General features: G+C 51.0%; 2 protein-coding genes and 1 long non-coding RNA gene across 4 annotated transcripts in view; 1 reads left to right on the top strand and 2 right to left on the bottom strand.

The window, feature by feature from the left end:
- Positions 1 to 6,717, bottom strand: part of CLPB (ClpB family mitochondrial disaggregase) — a 76,450-nt gene extending 69,733 nt beyond the window's left edge. The window contains exons 1-2 of one of the 2 annotated variants that reach the window (XM_077926837.1): positions 5,976 to 6,717; positions 3,328 to 3,376 (exon numbers count right to left, since the gene is read on the bottom strand). In XM_077926837.1, coding sequence (XP_077782963.1) covers positions 3,328 to 3,376; positions 5,976 to 6,624 — 698 coding nt within the window. In that variant the 5' untranslated portion in view covers positions 6,625 to 6,717. Of the gene's footprint in view, positions 1 to 3,327; positions 3,380 to 5,975 lie in introns of both variants that reach the window. The other variant, XM_077926836.1, reaches the window with a different exon arrangement.
- A 1,104-nt stretch (positions 6,718 to 7,821) lies between these two features.
- Positions 7,822 to 16,631, bottom strand: LOC144327445 (uncharacterized). Its single transcript, XR_013392490.1, has 3 exons — positions 15,891 to 16,631; positions 11,427 to 11,474; positions 7,822 to 8,020 (listed from the first exon to the last, which is right to left on the bottom strand). It is a non-coding gene; the product is annotated as an uncharacterized LOC144327445 (long non-coding RNA).
- A 4,017-nt stretch (positions 16,632 to 20,648) lies between these two features.
- The window catches only part of STARD10 (StAR related lipid transfer domain containing 10), a 67,882-nt gene continuing 65,784 nt past the window's right edge, over positions 20,649 to 22,746 (top strand). The window contains exon 1 of the mRNA XM_028725784.2: positions 20,649 to 21,969. Coding sequence (XP_028581617.2) covers positions 21,808 to 21,969 — 162 coding nt within the window. The 5' untranslated portion in view covers positions 20,649 to 21,807. The remainder of the gene's footprint in view (positions 21,970 to 22,746) is intronic.

Below are 22,746 nucleotides of genomic sequence, written 5' to 3'. Positions count from 1 at the left end.
ATAGCTCTTGCCCTCAGAAAGTTCGTCCTAATGCTAAGTCAGAATCTCCTTTCTTGCAGGTTCTCCCACCTGCAGCAGCAGAAAACAAGCTTGCATCATCTCCATCATTTTAACTGTATGCAGCCTTTGAATACTTAAAGCTATGCTGAAGGCGGCTTACAAAATAAAAATATTTATGTAATTACAAATATAACAGAAGTAAAAGGTAAAGGGACCCCTGACCATTAGGTCCAGTTGCGGACGACTCTGGGGTTGCGGCGCTCATCTCGCTTTATTGGCTGAGGGAGCCGGCGTACAGCTTCCGGGTCATGTGGCCAGCAGGACTAAGCCGCTTCTGGCGAACCAGAGCAGCGCACGGAAACTCCGTTTACCTTCCTGCCGGAGTGGTACCTATTTATCTACTTGCACTTTGACGTGCTTTCGAACTGCTAGGTGGGCAGGAACAGGGACCAAGCAATGAGAGCTCACCCTGTCGCAGGGATCTGAACTGCCGACCTTCTGAATGGCAAGCCCTAGGCTCCGTGGTTTAGACCAGTAGTCTTAATAAGTAAACCACGCCAAAAGGCGCACAACCGAACTGAACAATTTCCACATAAATCATAAGATCTAAAAATACAGTATACAAAAAATTAATATCAACAAGAAAACAACGAAAACCCCTAACCAACACCCCAGCGCAAGAGTCTGTTCAGCAGCCTCAGCTTTTGTAGCTGGAGTCAGTCCAGGCCCTGCCTCCCAGGCCAGGTAGAAATAGGCCTGCAAGGCAGGGAGCAGGTCCTCCAGGACTCACAGCCAAGATGGTCCATCTTCCATGTGACAGCCCTTCAAAGAGGTGAAGGTGAATATTCTAGCGTGTGACATCTATGTACAGCCCTGACCTTGCAGGCGGACAAGGCAGGCAGAATGGTATCACAGGGAGAGCCAATGCCAGCTTTTGCAAATGTTGGTGAAGATTACCGTATTGTTCCGTGTATAAGACTAGGGTTTTTTACTTTAAAATAAGGTTAAACATCTGGGGGCGTCTTATACACAGGTAGTGCATGTGCCCATTTTCTAAATTTGGGGTCCCCAAAAGTAGGGGGTGTCTTATACACAGAAAAATACAGTAATTTCTGGATATCTTAGACATGTAACATTAAAGCATTACTGTTCTCCTGCTGCTAGCCTAACTCAAGCCCACACTATTTTCTGAGTGCAAGAGGGGATGGCTGGAAGCTGTGTCCCATGAGGGCACAGTGGTGGCTTCCAGAGCACATCGTCCAGCCCGGGCCAGCTCACAGGAGCAAGGGGGTCTGGGGAGGCATTTTGGAACCCAAGCTTGCACCATCTCACCTCAGTGCCAGCCTGGGACTTTCGACAGGCAAGGCAAACGGTCCACCTCTCAGCTGTGGTCTTTCCCGTTTCTCAAATTATATGCCATCCGAAGGTTTGAACAAGTGGCCGAAAGCATTCCCAGAATCGCCTGCGGGGAACGTGAAGCCGAAGCAAGGAGGTGGGAGGGAAAGAGGCCTGGAGACCTGGGCTGACTCAAAGATAATCAGGCCGCTTCCTGCAATTACTGCCAGGGGCCCAGTTCGCTGCCCATCAGGAGCGTTGATGCAGGCCAGACCTCGGCTGCGTTGGGCACAAGGAAGCTATTTCCTGAGACAGGCTGGGAAGAGGTTTGGGGGCGCAAGGAAGAGAGGAGAGGAGGTTATGTGGTGCAGGGCGGGGGGAGAGACCTGGTTGCTGGGCTGTAGAAGACCCTGGATAATACAGGGGGCATGAAGGCTGATCTGAACAGGGCGAAGTGCAAGGTGGGCATAGACCACACAAATATGCCAGTCTGCTAGCTCGTTATGGCTTGGAGAGTTTTAATCGAACACCCCAGCACTAGGGCAGAAGGCACTTCGGTGCCAGAGATCAGCTGCTGAGGGTGTGGAAAACTGAACTGTGGCGAAGGGAACACCCCTAAGCATGTACAGAGGGCCTCTCCCTTACAAACAACTGCTAACACCTTGCTTTTTGGGGGGGAAGGGGGTCGAAGGTAGGAAATCAAGCTCTGAGGCATGCTTAATAATAATAGTAATGATAATAATAATAATAATAATAATAATAATAATAATAATAATAATAATAATATTCAGATGCAGAGGTGTCACTTCTAAAGCAAAAGAACAAAAGAAGGGTCTGCTACATCAGGCCAAACGGGGCCCATCTAGTCCAGCAGGCTGCTCTCATAGTGGCCAACCAGAAGCCTGTGGTAAACCAGCAAGCAGGGTCTGAGCACAAGAGGATTCTCCCCTCCTGTGGTTCCAGCAACTGGTCTTCGGAAGCATTTCTGCCTCTGATCATAGAGGCAGAGCACAGCCATCCTGGCTAGTGGCCATTGACAGCCTTATTCTCCTCTATGAATCTGCCTGGTCCTCTTTTTAAAGCTATCTAGGTTGGTGGCCATCACTGCCCCCTGTGGGGGCAACTTCCATAGTTTCTCCTAGAGAAAGCCCATCAGTACATCAACAAATGGACCTCGACCCTTGGCCTCAAGAAAAGATATCTGCAGAATCACCATTCCACAACCTGTCGCGTGGCAGCACCCACAATCTGGAACTCCCTGCAGGGACCTTCACTGTACCCTTTTCGGTGCCTGCTAAAAACATTTTTGTTTAGACAAGCCTACTCAAAAACGTGGCGTGTTGATGTGTGCTTTTAATTTCTTTTAGTTTATGACTGATTTTTTCTTTTGAATACAGTGGTGCCTCGCAAGACGAAATTAATTCGTTCCGCGAGTTTTTTCGTCTTGCGAATTTTTCGTCTTGCGAAGCACGGTTTCGGAAAAGTTTTGGAAAAGCTTCAAAAATCACCAAAGTCTTCAAAAACTTCAGAAAAGGCTACCACACCGTGTTCTATGAGTTGCTCCTCGAAGTCAAGTCGCAACTGTATTAACGGTTTTAAGAAAAAGGAAACAAACTTGCAAGACGTTTCCGTCTTGCGAAGCAAGCCCATAGGGAAATTCGTCTTGCGAAGCAACTCAAAAAACCAAAAACCCTTTCGTCTTGCGAGTTTTTTGTCTTGCGAGGCATTCGTCTTGCGAGGTACCACTGTATTTTAAAGAGCAGTCTTTACTGACAGTTTTACAGTTTTATTCTCTTTGCAAACTGCTTTGAGGTGGTTGTTGTTGGGTTTTGGTTTTTTTTACAATCAGGTAGTATATAAAAATTGTGAGGTTATATAGATATAATTTTTAGACCGCACACACTAGTGTTTTCTCCCAAGAAGGCTGCACGCCACCAGCAGACATCTCCCGGCCACCCCTCGCACCAGCAGGGCTGAATTCAGGGGGCTCACCTGTCCACTTCGGAAATGTTGTTGATCCGTGCAGCTTCCAGTAGAGAGTCTTCTGGAAAAGACAAAGGAGAGGAATTGCTGTGAACTGGAGGTGATGAGAAGGACAGGCAAGAAGAGAAAAGACACTCCCCCTTTCTAAAGGAATTTTCCTGCTTTCTGCCAGGTTTGGTTCTGGGGGGAACCACTTGGAGCTGCTCAGTTATTGCCTCCCACCCCTCAAAGCTGATTCCAAAAGAACCAACCCCCCCTCCAAGAATCCCACTATCAGGTCCACATTGATGTTACCTATCAAGTGTTTGACCAGGGAGTCCCTCCACGTAAATTTCTTTGAGATGGAACAGAATTTCTGTCTGGCACAAGCCACAGAAATCAACGCACAAACACCTGCTTTTAGAGCCACAGCACTGCCTCCTGAGCCGGGCAGCCACACAACGTTTTGGGGGGCCAGTGGCCTTTCCCAAACCCTGGGGAATTTTCTGTCCACAGTAAAGCAAGGGTTGTGAGCACCTCAGTGGTTAAATTGGAACAATTCACGCAGTTAAACTTGCTCCTGCAGGAGGCAGTGATTGACTTGGATGGCCTTAAAAGAGAATTAGGTTTGGTTTGCTTCTTGCCGCTCCAGAAGGTAAGATCCAAACCAAAAGATTCCAATGGCAAGAAAGGGGATTCTGACTAAACATTAACAAGAATCTTCTGACTCTAAGAGCTGTTCAACGGCGGAATGGACGCCCTCAGGAGGTGGTGGCCTCTCCTTCATGTGAGGTTACTCAACAGAGGTGGGGTAGCCATCCATCAGGGATTCTTGAACTGCAATTCCTGCGTTGCAGGGGGTTGGACTAGATGACCCTTGGGGTACCTTCCTCCTCTACAATTCTATGATTTGAGGTGTTGCCCCCACACTCCCAGGGTATGACCCTGAAGATAGACTTCAGTGCATAAGCTACAAGGCAAGGAGCAACAATCAAAACCTCTCTTAATGCACAGCTGGACACTCAAAACAAAAGCTGATCCCTGCTGTGAGAAAGGCCCAGGAAGGAGTCTTTTGAAACAGGCTTCCTGGGGCTCTCAATGGTCTGGACTACAAGTCCCATCAACCCCAGCCAGCACACATGACTTGTAGTCCAAAAACAAGCTGGGGGAAGGTTGCAAACCTCAAGCTGCATAAGGTTGCCACTTTGGGAACAGGTGGTTCAAATATGCCACCTCCTGGCCGCAATGCTGTAAGTACACCCTGCAAAACTAGCCTCAAAATGCCCTTTGAGGACGAGAATGTAAAGCAGGACTACTTGTTTTGATAATAATAATCATGAACTTTATCAAAAACCATTACTGTAACAACTGTTGCAACGGAAAGCAACTAAAACTCTCCTCTTTAACGGATCATCAACTGAACTTTGATTTTAAAATACAAAGCTAAAAAACGACACGGAAAATATCAAGTTTTTGGTGGTGTTAGGGTGTGCCTGGGCACACCCTGTATGCATAACTAAGCTCACAGGAAAAAGGAGAATCTCCTCTTAGAATTCATTATTGTCCTGAGACACCAACAGGCAAATGAATTGAGAAGAGGAGCATGAGCAAATCCCAATGGAAGTTGTAGCCCAAAACAACCAAGGGAAGGGGCACCAGGCTGGTTAACAGGAACGTAGAACACTGACGCCAAAATTCTAAATTACTACTTATTGTATCCTTTATTACATTTATATCCACCTTTCGCTCCAAGGAGCTCAGGTTCTCCTCCTCTGTGCTTTCTCCTCGCAACAACCCTGTAAGGCAGGTTAGGCTGAGATGGGGGGTCTGGCACCAAGGGTCACCCAGGCGGCTTCATGGCTGACTGGGCGTTTCTCCTAGGTCCTAGCCCAACCCTCTAACCACTAGGAACACTGCCTTTTATTAGCCTTGCTTCGACGGTTCTAAGAGCACTCCAGCGCATACAGGGATTAAGGCAGGCGAATCTTTTCTCTAGGCTGGATATATAACGATGGGAAAAGCAAGGGTCTCACCATAGGAGGAGCCAGTGTGGGGTAGCGGTTAGTGTTGGACTAGGACCAGGAAGAGATCAGGGTTCGAATCTCCCAACTGGCCACTACGCAGCTCACTAGGTGTGATCTGGAGGGCCGGTCACTGCCTCTCTCGGCCTAACCTACCTCTCAGGGTTGTTGCGGAGGTTGAAACAAGTGGTGGGTGAAACCATGCATGCTGCTTTGAGCTCCTTGGAGAAAAATGCGAGAGAAAAATGCAGTTATGTTTGTTATTTATGATAAGCAGGGCTGGCCCGCCTGGCCTCAGGCAGCAGGCTGCGCACAGCTGGGAGGAGTGGAAGATCCAAACCTTGAGGAGCCAGCTACTCACTGGCTCCTCTGCTTGTCACCCGCCTCTTCTGCCTCTTCTCCAGCCTCCCTCAGCCCACTGGGGCTTCCTTGGGCTGCCTCAGACGGCAGCAACAGGAGAGGGGGCAGAGGCGGAGGGTGAGGCGGCAGTGGACGAGCCTCCTTCCACTTTGCCCCAGGTGGCGAGACGACCTGGTCTCCCCAACAGCAAGCAAAAACCCCCAAAGCCCCAGCATCCCTCATCAACCTCCCCACCGTCCCTCGCACAGGACTAGCAACTTGAGTTCCTCCTGCCGGAGAGCGTCGCCCTGCGGTCACCTTTGGAGACGTTGCCCTTGCTGTAGCAGAACGCCAGCCCGGCGGCCGCCACGGCTGTGGCGGCGAAGGACGGGATCCTGGGTCCGCGCCTGTTGCCGCGGTTCCCTTTGCTGCGGTGGCGCCCGGCCCGCTCCGGGTTGGGCCAGAGGCGCAGGCCGCTGGGCTCCCTGCGGAGCGGGCGGGCGCTAGCGTCCCCGGACGGCAGCTGCTGCTGCTGCTCCTCCTCCTGGCAGGGCAGCCTGGGCAGCCAGCCTGCTTCGGCTGCCGCCCTTTTGCCCGCCGCCAGGGCGGCGCCCGCCTCGCAGGGGTATCTTCCCAGCTGCTGCGCGTCCTGCCCCCTGGCGGCCGGCGCCTTGAACTGCGGCCACGGCGCCTCGTCCCCGCAGCGCCCCCTAGAGGGCGCGCGGCGGCGCTGCAGCTTCGCCAGCCTCACTTCTTCTTCTTCCTCTTCTCCCGCCGCCTGGCGCTGCGGGCGGCCCCTAGCGGCCTCGCCTGGGTACTGCAGCTCCTCGCGCCCGGCCAGCGACGACGAGGCCGACGCCGCGGACGTCGCCGAGGCCCCGCGCACCGCCAGCCGGAGCGCCGCCCTCGCCCCGAAGAGCCGCGCCAGACCCGGCGGCAGAGGCCTGCTCATCAGGCAGGCCAGCATCTCCGCCCCGCGCCGGGTCGGGCCGGCCTACTGCCCGCCACCACGGTCCTGTCACCCTGGAAACCAAGATGGCGGACGAGCCCAGGGCGCCGGCGCTGTGAGGAGAGGACGCGCGCCGGCGTGAAAAGGGTTCATGGGGGATGTAGTCCTGCGGTCCTTTGAAGACGGCCGAGCACAGTTGAGGGAGGACTACGTTTCCCGTGGATACGCGGGCGCCCCCCCCCTCCGCGCGCGTGCGTCAACAAAGAGCTGCCTTCGTAGGCGGAAATGCCTGTTGGGAAATGTAGGCGGGCATGCGCAGGAGAGCGGCAGGCCTTTATCCGGTAGCGAGGAGGCGGCTGTTGTTGCTGCTGCTGCTGCGGCGGCTATTGCGATTGGCTGGAGGGAAGGCGCGCTCCGGAAAGTCGCGAGTTCGAGACCTGCCGTTGGACCAAAGTGTGGAGTGGAGGGGGGGGATATCTTATTTAATATAATTAAATTGATTTTCAGGGCAATTGCTGGTCTGCTTCCTAATGGAAAGGTGATTGTTCCCCAGAGTGAGCCTCTCCCTGCAGGAGATTAGCAGACCCAGCCCATTGGGAGAGGCAGTGTCATACAATGGTTAGAGCGTCGGACCAGGAACTAGGCGGGACCAGGGTTCAAACTGGGATTGCAGCTATAGCATTGCTAGTGGTGTGCATGGCCACAACTTCTACTGTGACCCTTTTGGCTTGTTGTTTGAACAAATCATTTGCCACACTAGAGAATACTATATTGTATATGTGGTAGGGATTGGCATATCCTTCTTGTAAAAGCAATTTTCAACATTTCCGCATATTCTTAGGGCCAACCAATATTCTTAGGGCCGAACTGGACACAATGGGGGGGGGGGATTGTTCCTGTTATTGATGGTAACTTTTTTGTATCTTCATTTTAGATGTTGTTATGATTTATATGGAAATTGTATCGATATGGTTGTGTGCTTTTTGATGCTTCTTTGTTGTTTATGACTATTTTGGTTATATTTGTAATTTGTTATATTTTTGCAGTTGGATGTGTTTGCAGCAGAAGGCACGCGCTCGCGCGCGCGCGCGCACACACACACACACACACACACACTCTTTGGATCAGACCAAAGGTCCACTTAGTTCAGCATCTTCCATCCCATAATGGCCCACCAGGTTCCCTGGAAGTGCAACAAGCAGGACACAAAGGTGATAGCTTTCTTTTGGTTTTGCTTCTGGACAATTCATTTTTCCAAGGTAGACTGTCTCTGAGCATGGAGGTTCATTAGCTTTGCCAGCCGATAACTTCAAACAGATTCGTCATCATCTAGTCCGGTTCTGAAGCCGCTGCCACATTTTGGGGCTGCAAATGTGAATCTTCTGCTTGTCATTTTCATGGGATGATTCTGGAGCTGTAGGATTGTGGGAGAGGGAGAAATGTACGTCTCTCTCCACATCATCTGCCTTTTGTTCTACACCATGGGTAGGCAAACTAGGGGCCGGATCCGGCCCCATCGCCTTCTAAATCTGGCCTGCGGATGGTCTGGGAATCAGCATGTTTTTACATGAGTAGAATGTGTGCTTTTATTTAAAATTGCTTCTCTGGGTATTTGTGGGGCATAGGAATTCGTTCATTCCCCCCCAATATAGTCCGGCCCCCACAAGGTCAGAGGGACAGTGGACCGGCCCACAGCTGAAAAAGTTTGCTGACCCCTGTTCCACACCATTTACAACCTTCTGAAATCCTCCAAGCAGGATCTGGTTTCCAGCAACTAATATTCAGAAACATTTACTACCTTCAGTTGCGGAGGCAGAGCAGAGCCATCCTGGCTTGTAGCCATTGCTATTCATGTCCTCCATGAATTTCTCTAATCTGCTTCTAAAGCCATCCACATTGGTAACCATCTGTGCCTCCTTCAGGTGCGACGTCCATAGTTTAACTTGCACTGCACAAAGAAATTACTTCTTTTTGCAGGCTTTTATCTCAGGAGTACAACAACCCTGTAAAGGAGGCCCAGTTGCAGTATCCGTATTGCAGAAAGGAATAATAATAATAATAATAATACAGTGGTACCTCAAGTTAAGTACTTAATTTGTTCTGGAGGTCCGTTCTTCACCTGAAACTGTTCTTAACCTGAGGTACCACTTTAGCTAATGGGGCCTCCTGCAGCCGCTGCGCCACCTGAGCCCGATTTCAGTTCTTATCCTGAAGCAAAGTTCGTAACCTGAAGCACTATTTCTGGGTTAGTGGAGTCTGTAACCTGAAGCGTATGTAACCCGAGGTGTATGTAACCCAAGGTACCACTGTAATAATAACAATAAATGTTTATTTATACCCCGTCCTTCCTGGTTCAAAAACCGGGCTCAAGGCTGCTAAGAACAAATTTAAAACACTTTCAAACACTTAATTATAAAAGCAGCATAAAATACAGTATAAAAACATGAATAACCATAAAAATAAAAAATCATTTAGATAATCCCCAGGACTAGCTGGCTGAATTGATCCTACTTAGGCCAGTGAGGAGGCCAGGGGAGAATTAGCTGTGGGGTCTCAGAGCGGGTGATCTTTCTTCATAAAAGGGGAGGGGGAGGGAAGAGAAGGGAAATAAAAGATCAGGCTGAATTCAAATTAAAGGCCAGGCGGAATAGCTCTCTCTTTACAGGCCCGACGGAAGGAGGTTAAATCCTGAAACGCCCTAGTCTCCTCGTTCCACCAGGTCGGAGCCATCACTGAGAAGGCCCTGGTGGAGGAGAGTCTGACTTCCTTAGGGGAAGGCCATGCAAACAGTCCAAGGGGAGATTCGAACTGAGGGTTTCATCTCACTCCTCCTGTTCTCGGTTGCTCTCTGCCGCACCAATTGCCTCTCTTTTTCTGGCTTTTATCTCAGGCAGGAGCACGCCGACCCTGTAAAGAAGGCCAGCTGCATTATCCGCGTTATTGATTGCAGAGAGGAAGGGGTTCACTGAAGGCCAGGCAAACAGCTTCATCTCACCCCTCAGTCGTTCTGCTGCACCATCTCTCTCCCTCCCTCTCTCTCTCTGGTCTTCAGCTCCGCCACTGCTTCCCTCAGTGCCCTTTGGCATTGCCCCTGCCCCTGTCTGTGTGCTGCCGAGTATTTAAATGAAAGCCGACAGAAGCGGCTGCAGACACTAATGAGCAGCCCAGATCGTTAGGACCGGGCGGCTCGCAGGGGTGGCGGCAGGGCGCTGGCCTGATGAAGCGGACTCGGCCTCCGAGGCGCCGTCTGTCTGAGACGGTGCTGCTGTGTTGGGTGGGCAGCGGGTGCTTAGAATTCAGGGGAGCCCTCCTTGCAGGGCTGAGTCATAGCCTGCAATGAGGCAACACATTTTCCTGAAGTGCAGAGCAGAGACCAGGGAGGGTGGGCCAGGCAAAAGCTACGGTCAGGCAAAGAATCATAGACGCCGAGAGAGACAACAGGACTGCTCAAGGTGTCCCAATTATAAAATTGGAGAAATCGAGGGATACATAGCAGCACCGGCAGCATAGATCTTCTTTTTCGTATCAAAAAATGCAAGAAGGGCTTTTACACTCGCCAGAAGCTCGGCTCTGCCCTCGCCGGTCCCGGAAGGAGCCTTTAAAAAAGTCCCATATGCTCAGAGACTTTGCGCCTGTTCATTGGGGGAGATAGGAAGCCCAGAGCGCTTGTTCTTTAGATGTCCCTTTTAGGAAGAGGCAAAGCTCATAACATGACCTGGGTGGTTGCCAGATTCTGTGTACAGATCTGTAGGTGCAGACCATCCCCTAACCGAAACTAGTTCATTAAGAAAATCCCCAAACTCGGTTCCATGGCTGACTCTGGATCTCTCTCTCTCTCTCTCTCTCTCTCTGTGTGTGTGTGTGTGTGTGTGTGTGTGTTTCTACTTTGTTTTTCTCACTGCTAGAACCAGCCTAAGAACCTAAGAAGAGCCTGCTGGATCAGGCCGGTGGCCCAAGTAGTCCAGCATCCTGTTCTCACAGGGGCTGACCAGTTGCACAAGTGGGAACCCAGCAAGCAGGATTCGAACACAAGAGCCTCTCCTCTCCTGTGGTTTCTGGCACCCGGTCTTCAGAAGCACTGCTGTGGAGGCAGAGCATAGCCATCATTAGCTTTCTCCTCCTCCATGAATTGGTCGATTTAGAAGGTCCAGCGCCGAGGGCCTTCTGGTGGTTCCCTCCTTGCGAGAAGTGAGGTTACAGGGAACCAGGCAGAGGGCCTTCTCAGTGGTGGCGCCCGCCCTGTGGAACGTCCTCCCACCAGATGTCAAGGCAATAAACAACTATTTTACTTTTAAAAGACAACTGAAGACAGCCCTGTTTAGGGAAGTTTTTCATATTTAATGCTGTATTGTTTTTAACACTTGATTGGGAGCCGCCCAGAATGGCTGGGGAAACTCGGCCAGATGGGTGGGGTATAAATTATTATTATTATTATTATTTGAAAGAGAACTAGCCATGGAGGCATCAGTGGCTAGTGAAGTTTGGTCGGAAATTCCCTCCTTGTCATTTGAATCCATTGGTTCGGAACCTCCCTTCTGGAGCAGCAGAAAACAAGCTTGCCCCATCTTCCATGGGACGGCCCTTCGGATATTGGAGGGTGGGATATAAACAGTTATAATCATGGAAGGGACCCCAGTGGTCATCAAGTCCAACGCCCTGCATTGCAGGAATCGGGAGTCTCAGCTGAAGCATCCATGGCATCCATTATTATCATGAGAATAATAATAATAGCTACATGTTGCAAAGAAACCAGGCCTGCAAAAGATGAAGAAGGTCTCAGCTTTCTATTGCTTTGGAAGAAGAACGAACACACAACTCACATGCAAAGCGAGAGCCAGAGATGTTTGTCTGCACCTCTGCTTGGCTGCCTGGAAGAGAGAGAGAGAGAGAGAGAAATCACAGCAACGGAAATTGTGAGAAAATGCAGAGCCACTTTCGCCTCCCTGGCATGACTCATCTCTGCAGCTCCGAGAGAGCTGCTCTGTTTATTCCTTAGCCCATCTGCCTCTGTTTACAGGCACATGTGGCAAGCCAGACGCTGTTTCTCCTCCTCCTCTTCCCACACGCCCTGCTCCAGGGAAACAAATAATGCCACAGAGGAGGCCTACCTTTGGATCGCTGCCCCACAATGGGCCAGGAGAACTGGGGTGGATTCACAGCCGCCGCCGCCAGCTGCCCCGGGCTCAGCAAGCCACAGGCAACCTGCTTCACATGCCCAGGGGGTCCTGGGTTCAAATTCCTGGCGACCCTCTCTGAAACCCTGGAGCAGAGGTCGGCAAGGCTTACCGGGCAAGGGCCGGATCATTCTCACGGAGATCCTCCGTGGGTCAGACCGGGGCAGCACAATGCCAGAAATTGCATCTGCACATGTCTGGAGTGCCGGAATTAGCTTCTGCACATGCCCAGATGCCCAAATTGCACCTGCGCAGAAGCGATTTCTGGTGTCTGGGCATGCGCAGAAGCTATTTCCAGAGACGTGGAAGAGAGTGCCTGTGCCACGCTGGTTTAGCGCAGTGCTCAGGGACTCGCCGAGCGGATGGCTCAGTTCAGGGGCGGCTCATGGGCCAATTAAACGGCCTCCGTGGGCCACTTTCGGCCCACAGGCCTTAGGTTGCTGATCCCTGCTCTGGAGAGTTCTTGTGCAGAAGGAATGCTAGATGAATCCAAGATCTGGCTCAGGAGAAGAAGACTGCCTTTGTTCCTATCCCAACTATTATTATTATTATTATTATTATTATTATTATTATTATTGGCAGTAGCATCATTATTATAGCCCAGACCAGATTTAAAGCAGCTCATCATGCCAATTGAAATGACCCAGATAAAATACAAAAGCTAAAAATGTTTGAAAGATAATAGATTTAAAAAGCAATCAAATTCTAACAGGATTAAAACAATATCAGAAACAGATCTATTGAAATACACGGAACAATGCAGCCTTCACAGCAAGGAAGAGAGCTGTTCTGGAATAGAAAATATATATATTTTTATCCCTCTATCATAACACTAGAAGTCATGGGCATCCAACAAAGTTGAATGTTGGAAGATTTAGGATGGTGAAAAGAAAGACCTCCTTCACACAGTGCAGTGTGGAGCACTGTGGAACTCCCTTCCGCAGGAAGCAGCGATAGCCACCAACTACGGTGGCTTTTAAGGAGGCTTTGGCAACTTCATGGAGGAGGGAGAAGGCAATCAAAGGCGACCAGCCACAATAGCTATGCTCTGCCTTCAGGGTTGGAGACAGAAATGCTTCTGAACACCCGTTGCAGGAAACCAGAGGAAAGGAGAGGGATCTTGTGCTCGAATCCTGCTTGTGAATCTCAATAATAATAATAATAATAATAATAGGTAAAGGTAAAGGGACCCCTGACCATTAGGTCCAGTTGTGGCCGACTCTGGGGTTGTGGCGCTCATCTCGCTGTATTGGCCGAGGGAGCCAGCGTACAGCTTCTGGGTCATGTGGCCAGCATGAGGAACCCACTTCTGGTGAACCAGAGCAGCGCACAGAAATGCCGTTTACCTTCCCGCCGGAGTGGTATCTATTTATCTACTTGCACTTTGACGTGCTTTCGAACTGCTAGGTGGGCAGGAGCTGGGACCGAGCAACGGGAGCTCACCCCGTCGTGGGGATTCGAACCGCGGACCTTCTGATCGGCAAGTCCTAGGCTCTGTGGTTTAACCCACAGGGCCACCCACATCCCTTACAATAGTAGTGGTAGTAGTAGTAATAATATAATATATTTATACCCAGCCCATCTGGCTGGGTTTCCCCAGCAACTCTGGGTGGCTCCCAACAGAATATTAAAAACACCATAAAAGATCAAACATTAAACCTCCAGGTGTCTTCTAAAAGTCAGGTAGTTGCTTATTGCCTTGACATCTGAAGGGAGGGCATTCCACAGGGTGGGAGCCACCGCTGAGAAGGCCCTCTGCCTGGTTCCCTGTAACCTGGCTTCTCGCAGGGAGGGAACCGCCAGAAGGCCCTTGGCGCTGGACCTCCGTGTCCAGGCAGAACGATGGGGGTGGAGATGCTCCTTCAGGTATACACAAGCACCTGGTGGCTGGCCACTGTGAGAACAGGATCCTGGAACCAGCGATGGGCCATTGGCCTGATCCAGAAGGCTCTTCTTAGGTCCTCAAGCTTTTTAAAATGGATGTTTACAAGGGCGGTTGGCTGTAGGGAAGGTTGTGTTCTTAACCTGAGTGCAACCCCCAGTTGTGATTCCCAGCACATAGCGGCCTACAACAGCGGAGGCAGAAGGCAACCGCCCTGGCTGTGTTAAGAGAAGGTTCTCGATTTCTGGACCGTCCCTTAGAGTCGTAGGGCAGTACAGTTAGAAGAGACCCCCAAGGGTCCTCTAGTCCAACCCTCTGCAAAGCAGGAATCTCGGCTAACAGATGGCAGATGGCCGTCCAACCTCTGTTGAAAAACCTCAGAGGAAGGAGAGCCCACAGCCTCCCAAGGGAGACAGTTCCACTGATGAACCGCTCCTTGTTTCGTAGGTCTCAAAAGATGCTGCTGTTTCTCTCCATCCTGCAAGAACACCTGCAGTTTTTTTGGATCCAAGCCCTGAGTGAACAGCCCAAAATGTTTGCCCCCCCCCCCACCTCACCTCCATTTCATGCACCAGCCTTGCAGGGCAGCCCGGGATGTGGCTCTCACATGCTCCCATGAGATGGCGCTGATGCTCCACAGACTTGGGCCAAAGCAGAGTTTTAGGAGCCGGGGTCAGCAAGCTTTTTCAGCAGGGGGCCGGTCCACTGTCCCTCAGACCTTGTAGGGGGCCAGACTATTTTTTTGGGTGGGTGGGTGGGAAATGAACGAATTCCTATGCCCCACAAATAACTCAGAGATGTATCTTTAAATAAAAGCACACATTCTACTCATGTAAAAACACACTGATTCCCGGACCATCCAAGGGCCGGATTTAGAAGGCGATTGGGCTGGATCCGGCCCCTGGGCCTTAGTTTACCTACCCATGTTTAGGAGTGACACTCTGGACCTGATTGGCAACAAAGCAGTGGCTTCCAATTACCTAATTGATGCAGCCCTTCTGCTTTTTGAAAGCCAAGCCAAGGACGCCCCTGCTTTTGAAAATATGGATGTCTCTGGTGGCTTTTGGTGTGCAAATGGTGCCACAAGCCCCCTGGGTGGGTTATGCGGACCCCCCATGAACCACCAATTGTGAACTATGGGGCGGGGGGAATTGGTTCCCAAAGGGGGCAGTACCCCCCTGGAGGAAAGTGGGGTTAACTAGGGGACGCCAAGAGGCAAGGGGGCAGTCGAGGGTTGGACTCTGGATGTGTAAGTGACTCAGACTTTGAGAAGCTGGCTTCTCTGGCTCAAGTTCGTCAGCTTTCTCGACTCAAACTAATGGTAACTGGATTTTGAGTAAACATGCAATTAATCATGAATATTATCTTCCTGAGAGGGCCTTGCAAACCGCTGTTCTGAATAATGCGTCTTTGGGGAGTTGGCTAGAGGGCACTGGGAATGATTTTAAAGGTAAAGGGACCCCTGACTGTTAGGTCCAGTTGCGGACGACTCTGGGGTTGCGGCGCTCATCTCGCTTTACTGGCCGAGGGAACCAGCGTACAGCTTCCGGGTCATGGGGCCAGCATGACTAAGCCGCTTCTGGCGAACCAGAGCAGCGCATGGAAACGCTGTTTACCTTCCCGCCAGAGCGGTACCTATTTATCTACTTGCACTTTGATGTGCTTTCAAACTGTTAGGTTGGCAGGCGCAGGGACCGAGCAACAGGAGCTCACCCCGTCGCGGGGATTCAAACCACCGACCTTCTGATCAGCAAGCCCTAGGCTCTGTGGTTTAACCCACAGCACCACCCGCATCCCTTGGGAATGAGTTAAGTGATGACTACTACTACTACTAATAATAATTTATACCCTGCCCATCTGACTGGGTTTCCCCAACCACTCTGGGCAGCTCCCAACATGTTAATAATAATAATAATAATAATAATAATAATAATAATAATAATAATAATAAAGCAATTTAACATCAAACATTAAAAGCTTCCCTAAACAGGGCTGCCTTCAGATGTCTGCTAAAGGTCAGATAGTTGTTTTTTCCTTGGCATCTGATGGGAGGGCGTTCCACAGGGCTGCCTTCAGATGTCTTCTAAAACCAAGTGGGTAGTGGCCCACAAAGTCTGGGAACCCTTAATCGAAAAATCATGCCTGATTTGTCTACAGAGAAACTGTGCTGCCTGTTGGGGCTTGGTTTTTCGATTCGGGATCTGCGCAGGTGTCTGAGGTTAACTTACCGGTACTTCAGAGGGGTTATATGCAGCTTTTTGGCAAGCCTCTGAACACTTTCCTGGGGCTGGTTTTCCCTGGGTCCAAAAGAACAGAACGGGGAGGGGAAGAGAGAGGCTGTAGAGACTGAGTAGCTCTTGAAAGCTAGTTCACTGTGCCTTTACACAACACAGATTACAAGGCATTATTTCAGTCATGAATTTGGGTCCACACATGACATGCTCTCTCATTTTTTAAAAAAAATTATTTATAATTTCCACCCCAAGTATAATACAGTCAGTCAAACAGTTCAAAAATAGATTCCCTTATTGATCGACTTTGCTTCCACCCTTCCGTGGTCTCCTCCTGTATCAGTCACTGCTGCATATTATAATTATTCTAATCCTTTCATCCATCTTATTCTCAAAATAGCTTTTACTGCTGAGCTTATTCCAAACTGGCTAGCCTGCTCCTTCATGCCAAAGCATGGAATTTGCTGCCGCAGTGACCACCAGCACGGACAGCTTTAAATTTATTATTTAGTCGCTTAGTTAGGGCATTTATTTTCCTCCAAGGAGCCTGAGGTGGCGTATGTGCCTTTCTCCCCTTCCTCATTTAGTCCCCACAACAACCCTGTGGTTAGGCTGGTTAGGCTGAGAGAGGCAGTGACTGGGCCAAGGTCACACCAGGGAGCTTCATGGCCAAGTGGGGGATTTGAACGCTGGTCTCCCAGGTCCTAAATTAATCATGACTACCTTGTGAGGTAAAGGGACGCGGGTGGCGCTGTGGGTAAAAGCCTCAGCGCCTAGGGCTTGCTGATCGAAAGGTCGGCGGTTCGAATCCCCGCGGCGGGGTGCGCTCCCGTCGTTTGGTCCCAGCGCCTGCCAACCTAGCAGTTCGAAAGCACTCCCGGGTGCAAGTAGATAAATAGGGACCGCTTACTAGCGGGAAGGTAAACAGCGTTTCCGTGTGCGGCTCTGGCTCGCCAGAGCAGCGATGTCACGCTGGCCACGTGACCCGGAAGTGTCTCCGGACAGCGCTGGCCCCCGGCCTCTTGAGTGAGATGGGCGCACAACCCTAGAGTCTGGCAAGACTGGCCCGTACGGGCAGGGGTACCTTACCTTGTGAGGTAGGCTAGACTGAGAGGCAGGGCCTAGTCCAGGGGTCTCCAACCTGCAGCCCATGGGCAGGAAGCGGCCCACAGAGGCCGTTTAACCGGCCCCCGAGCCGCCCCCGAACCGAGTCGCCCGCTTGGTGAATCCCCATGCCTTGCTGCTGCGGCGGTTTAACACTGCTCCAGCAATCTCTTCTGCGCATGCGCAGATGCCAGAAATTGCTTCTGTGCATGTGTAGACGCCAGAAATCGCATCTGCACAGGTGCAATTTTCAGTGTCTGGGTCTGCGCAGAAGCGATTTATGGCATTGCGCCGTGCTGGCCTGGCCCATGGAGGATATCCGTGGGAGTGATCCGGCCCATGCCCGGTAAGCCTTGCCAACCCCTGGCCTAGTCCCACACTCTTACCAATAAACCACACTAGCCTTCCAAAATGAGAGCAAATAAATCAATGGGGGAATAACAAATCTTGGGAGTGGCAGTTCATCACGATGCCAAAATTGAACCCCCAAGGCTGTAAGCCGCAGAATAGGAACCACCTGAAGGGGATCATGGGGGGGGGGGTGTTTCTTTGAAAAACACCTGGCTGGCTCCTGTGAGAGGCAGGATGCTTGGTTAGGTGACAGGCCCACCTTTGTCAGACACATCAGAGCTCTCCTTACATTCTTACTATGAGAAAACGGTCATGGATGCTTTAGCTGAGATTCCTGCATTGCAGGGGGTTAGACTACAATTCAGCGGTTCTCAACCTGTGGGTCCCCAGATGTTGGACTACAACTCCCATCACCCCTAGCTAGTAAGGCCAGAGCTCAGGGATGATGGGAGTTGTAGTCCAACAACTTCTGGGGACCCACAGGTAGCGAACCGCTGGACTAGACGAACCTTGGGGTCTCTTACAACTCTACGATTCTCTGATTCTGTGACATGGGAACCTCCATGTCAGAGATCAGTAAGACCCCCTGGCCCTTCAGACGTGCTGGACTCCATCTCCCTATCAGCCCCAGCAGAACAGCCCAATGGTCAGGGGTGACGGTGCAAAGTTGGGCTCCAGAAACCTCTGCAAAGCTACCATTGGGCTACCTTTGTTGTTTGGGGAGGAGGCAATGAAAAATCCAGAAACGATCCAGGAGGTGGAGCGAATCCCCTACAGAGAAAGGTTGCAGCGTTTGGGACTTTTTAGTTCAGAGAAAAGGCAAGGAAGAGGCGGCGTGCTTTTTTCACAGGGGGACGAGGGTATACCAGCTCACATCCCCTTCATTAATGGCTGGAGGCAGTCCTAGGCGATTGCTCCCTAGGGAATTAGCCATGCTGATTGCCTTAATTATCTTTCCAACCTGCCTTGCCTTGCCCAGAACAAGAATTAGATGCAGCAGAAGCCACACAGGGAGAAAAAGGCAGCCTCTGGGCTGGAGGAAGAAACTAATAATGCCCATCAACATTTTATTAGCTGCTGGAGAAGCAGCAAAGATGCATTATTAAGGCACTTTGCATTTAAGGGGTATGTGTGTGAGTGTGCAAGTCCTATTGCCACTCATCACCCCAGTGATGAGGTTCCAGGGGTTCCAGGCGATTACTCAGGGTTCAGTTTCCTCGGGAGGAAGATAAGCAGAGATTGCAATGTCTCTCGGATATCTGGTTTTATTTCCACGTATATACAACCTGAGCATAACGTGGCAGGGCTCACAGCATCAGCACCCTAACAGGTCTCGCTTCTCCATCGGTCACAGCTTTGGATCCAGCATGGAGCAAGCAGGTCTCTGTGTCTCCAGCTTCCAGCTTGTTTCCCAGCTCAGCTCTCTCATGCAGCTCTGGCTATTTCTCAGAGATAGGAGAGGGGGTGGAGGAAAGGCCGCTCATTTATTCTATGGCTCCGAGCAACTTCTGGCAAGTTATGCTAATCTTATTGCTTAACAAGCCTTCCCCAACCAAAAGGACTGGTTTGGCAAGCTGGCTCTCATACCCTCTTTCCCCCACATATATAGGAACCCATGAACTGAAGGGAACCCAGGGCATCATCCAAACTGACCCCCACCACACAAACCAGCAAAACTATATTTTGATGCTATCGGGCCCTTTCGGGTGAGCGTTTGTGTGTGTGCGAACCTGTGACAAGTGTCCATGTAATATACGCAGATCTGCCTTCCCTTAGTAGCCCTCCAGATGTGCTGGACCGCAAGTCCCAAGAGGCCCTGCCAGCGCCGATGGGAGTTGTAGTTTAATACATCTGGAGGGAGCCAGGTTGGGGAAGGAGGTGAGAGAAGGGAAGGGAAGCGATAGAGGCACAAGCATACCCACAGGGTAGCACCACTTTCTAAATACTGTGCCTTGATGCGCTAGATGCATTGCTTAATTAAGTGCCTTAATGCTGTTTGGGGAAATATCTGCCGCTACCCAGCTTGTGTTGTGGAGGGGCCTCTGCAATTATGCAGCACTGAATATTTGGCCATATCAAACTGGTTTTTAATTGGCTAGCCCAGACTGGGGATTTTCATAGAACTGTAGAGTTGGAAGGGACCCCAAGAGTCATCTAGTCCAGCCCCCTGCAATGCTTTGAATGCCTCTCTCTCACAATGAGTGAAGGCGGGACAGACTTTAGGTTAAGGGAGGATTTAGTCTACGCGACTCTGCAGAAGGTCAGGGCTTGACCCAGGAACACGATATGTACGAAAACAAAGCAACTCCTGAGCATGGGCAAAGTGCACCTCCAAGCAAAAAGCCACAGCTGTTTCTTGGGCTTATTCTAGATCAATATCCTTACGAAAGGACATTACAGAGTTGGAAAAGGTTTAGGAAAGGGCAACCAAAATGAAGTAGGGGGTGGAGAAAGGCTGCAGTGTTTGGGACTTTGAAGCTTTGAGAAAAGGCGAGGAAGAGGTGACATGATAGATCAAAGTTTATTAAAATCATGCGTGGCCCAAAGAAAGTTGAAAGTTCTCTCCCTCGTAACACTGGAACTCGTGGAGATCCAATGAAGCTGAATGTTGGAAGATTCGGGACAGAGAAAAGAAAGGAATTCTTCACCCCGGTGCTCTAATGGGAAACCTGCAAGCAGGATTTGAACACAAGAGCGCTCTCCCCTTCTGGTGTCCAGAAGCATTGCTTCCTCCAGCTATGGAGGCAGCGCATAGCCGTCCTGCCTAGTAGCCACAGAGCCCTTTCCTCCATCAATTTGTCTCATTTCAAAGCCACTCCCTGCTTCTAGTGGGAGTGAGTTCCATAGTTTAACCTTCCCTGCAAATAAAAACGAACTACCACCAGCGCACCAGCAGGGAAAAAAGACTTTTTTGCCTGATGTGTTGTTTGTTGCTTCTGAGGTACACCCTCAAATGGGACTCTGCCCCCCCCCCCGCAGAAACTCAGGTCTGCCCTAAGCTCTTTCCTCCCCACCCTCCTCTTTTTCCACCTGCCTTCTTCCCTAAGCGAGGACCCGTCCAAGCGAGCAGCATCTCAAGGATGCGCAATAACCAAGCCCGCCAAGGAGATGGTTTCTCTGCAAAATTGGGGCTGCCGCCGCCCACCGTCCCCTCCCTCCAAGATCTGAAAGCTCAGAGCATCCTTCCTCCTCCTTTTAGAAAGAGGACGGTAGGACCCAGCAGAAGCCTCGGGCGCCCGGGGAGGTGAGTGTCTCTCTCTGTGTGTGTGTGTCTCGCCTTCTTCCCCGCCTGCTTTTGCATCCTTGAGAGAAAAGGCAGGCAGATTCTTCCCAGGAGGCGCCCGGCCTGCATCCCGGCCAGCGAGCTGTGGGCAGGGGGGCTGTGCCTGCCCAGAGGGGGAGAGGAGCGGGGAAAGGGGGGGCAGCAGGCGCGAGGCAGGGGGCGAGGGCGCTGGCTTGGCAATGTGAGCCCATCTGCCCCCACCTCTGTGAGGAGGAGAGAAAGGGCGCCCTGCGCGCTGGCTTTGCTGCCTGGCCTCAGGGACAGTCTCTTCTCCTGACTGGTCCTCTCTTCCCTGCCTGGCGAGCATCCTTTGAACTCTCCCTGCATCCCGAGGAAGGACCACTTTGCCATCGCCGCTTCTTTCCCCCCACAGAGAGCTTTTCTTTCTTCGTGTTTTCTTTTAGCGGAAGGGAGGAGGACAACTCTCCTAGGAGTTGTTGAAGGGTCTTCCCCTTTCCTCTTGCAGCCATCTCTTGAGAGGGGAAGGAAGGTTTCCGAGCTTGAGAAAGGAGGGCGGAGGGAGGACGACGACGAGTCCGAGCCAATCGCCGGAGGAGGAAGTCCTTCCACTCTCACCTGTTCCCTCCCGGAGGGCTGGATCTAATGCTGTGACTCACCTGCGCGGCTGGTTTCCGACAGGACACGACAACAACGCAGCGCCAGGCTTTGGCAGGCGACCAAAGCCACGCAGACTTCTTCTCCCCGTCTCCTTTGGGTGGCTCTGCCCCTGTTCCTCCTCCTCTCCCTCCTCCTCCTCCTCCGCCACGAAAAGGAAGAACTCAGGAGTTCTCTGCAGCCTGCTGTTAAGTATTATACTTATAATATCCATGTCCGCTTTCGCCTTGGCAAAAGGGGAACACCTCTCCATTGGGGAGAGACGCCTCTGCCAAGTCTGATTTCTCTGGCTAACTTAGTTCCCTCTCCATCTCCACCTGCCTTGTGCTCTCCCTGCCCCCCCTGATCTGAGACAAAAACCTCCTTGTTCTTTCATAATCCCTGCGAAATCAGTTTTACAAGGAAAAAAAAGAGAAAGATAGAACCGGCCTCTCCAGTTTTGGCTTGGAAACCAAAGGAAGATCTCGCAGGCTCCACATCTCAGCCGCTTTTCGTTTTGCTGAGACACGCTGAAATTTACGGTTTTGGTTGTGCCGGCTTATATATCTTGACTTCGACGCCATGTCCACCCGGGACAGCGTGCAGATTCCGGACGACCGAGATTTCGACCACTTCCGGACGGAGTGCAATTCTGACGACGGCTGGAGCCTCACGTACAACAAGTCTGGGATTGTCGTGTGGATCCAGATCCTTGAGGCAGAGAAAGCCCTGCACAAGATCAAGGTAAGGAATGCGCCGTGGAGCGTGGAAGGATCTGGCCCAGCACAAGCAACCAGGGTTTTGTTGTGGCTTCAGGCCACAGGCCCTGGTTGGCAGGGTGGTTGTTTTTTAATTATCTTGTTTATTAACAACTTTTCTTTTCCCTCACTTGCCACTTCTACTTTTCTGCCTCTTTTGGGGTCAACGCAGGAAACCCAAGGCAGTTTTCAGACGTAGCGTTTTGAGGTATTTAATATGCAGGGGGCTGTAGCCCATAGCGAACCTATAGCGAACCTATCCCACGTGAGCCTCACGCAAAGGAAATGTGTGAGAGGGCATCTGTGGCCTTGCACCACTCCTGTGAGTTGTCAGCATGAGTCCCAACCGCGCCAGAATGCCTGGCGACTGAAGTTTCGAAACCTAACGTGCACTTTGCTGGGAAGTTAGGTTGTCCTCTTAACCTGACATTTTGACCGCTGCATGGAAGTCCTTGATAAGGCATTTCGTTAGAAATTCAGTTGCGCAATCCTCAGTGTCACCGCCACAAAATGAAGCAAGTCCCACAAGGCAGCAGAAAAGCGGCAGATTAATAACTCACAAAAGGGCAGGAGTTACAAAGCGCTGTGCTGTCTTGAACTGGGCCACTTTGGAACATGTAGATTTTCAGATTTCGCAGAACTCTTTGTCAGATAGAAACTGATGAAGACTTCTGAGAAAGCGGAACATGTGCATGCTTTTATACCAGCTGAAAACATATAATGTACCGGACATGTTTTCCTTTCCCTGCATGCACCAAGTTTA

This window comes from Podarcis muralis, chromosome 4, assembly GCF_964188315.1.
Source record: "Podarcis muralis chromosome 4, rPodMur119.hap1.1, whole genome shotgun sequence".
NCBI lineage: Eukaryota > Metazoa > Chordata > Lepidosauria > Squamata > Lacertidae > Podarcis > Podarcis muralis.
This window is presented reverse-complemented; position numbering and strand designations above follow the sequence as displayed.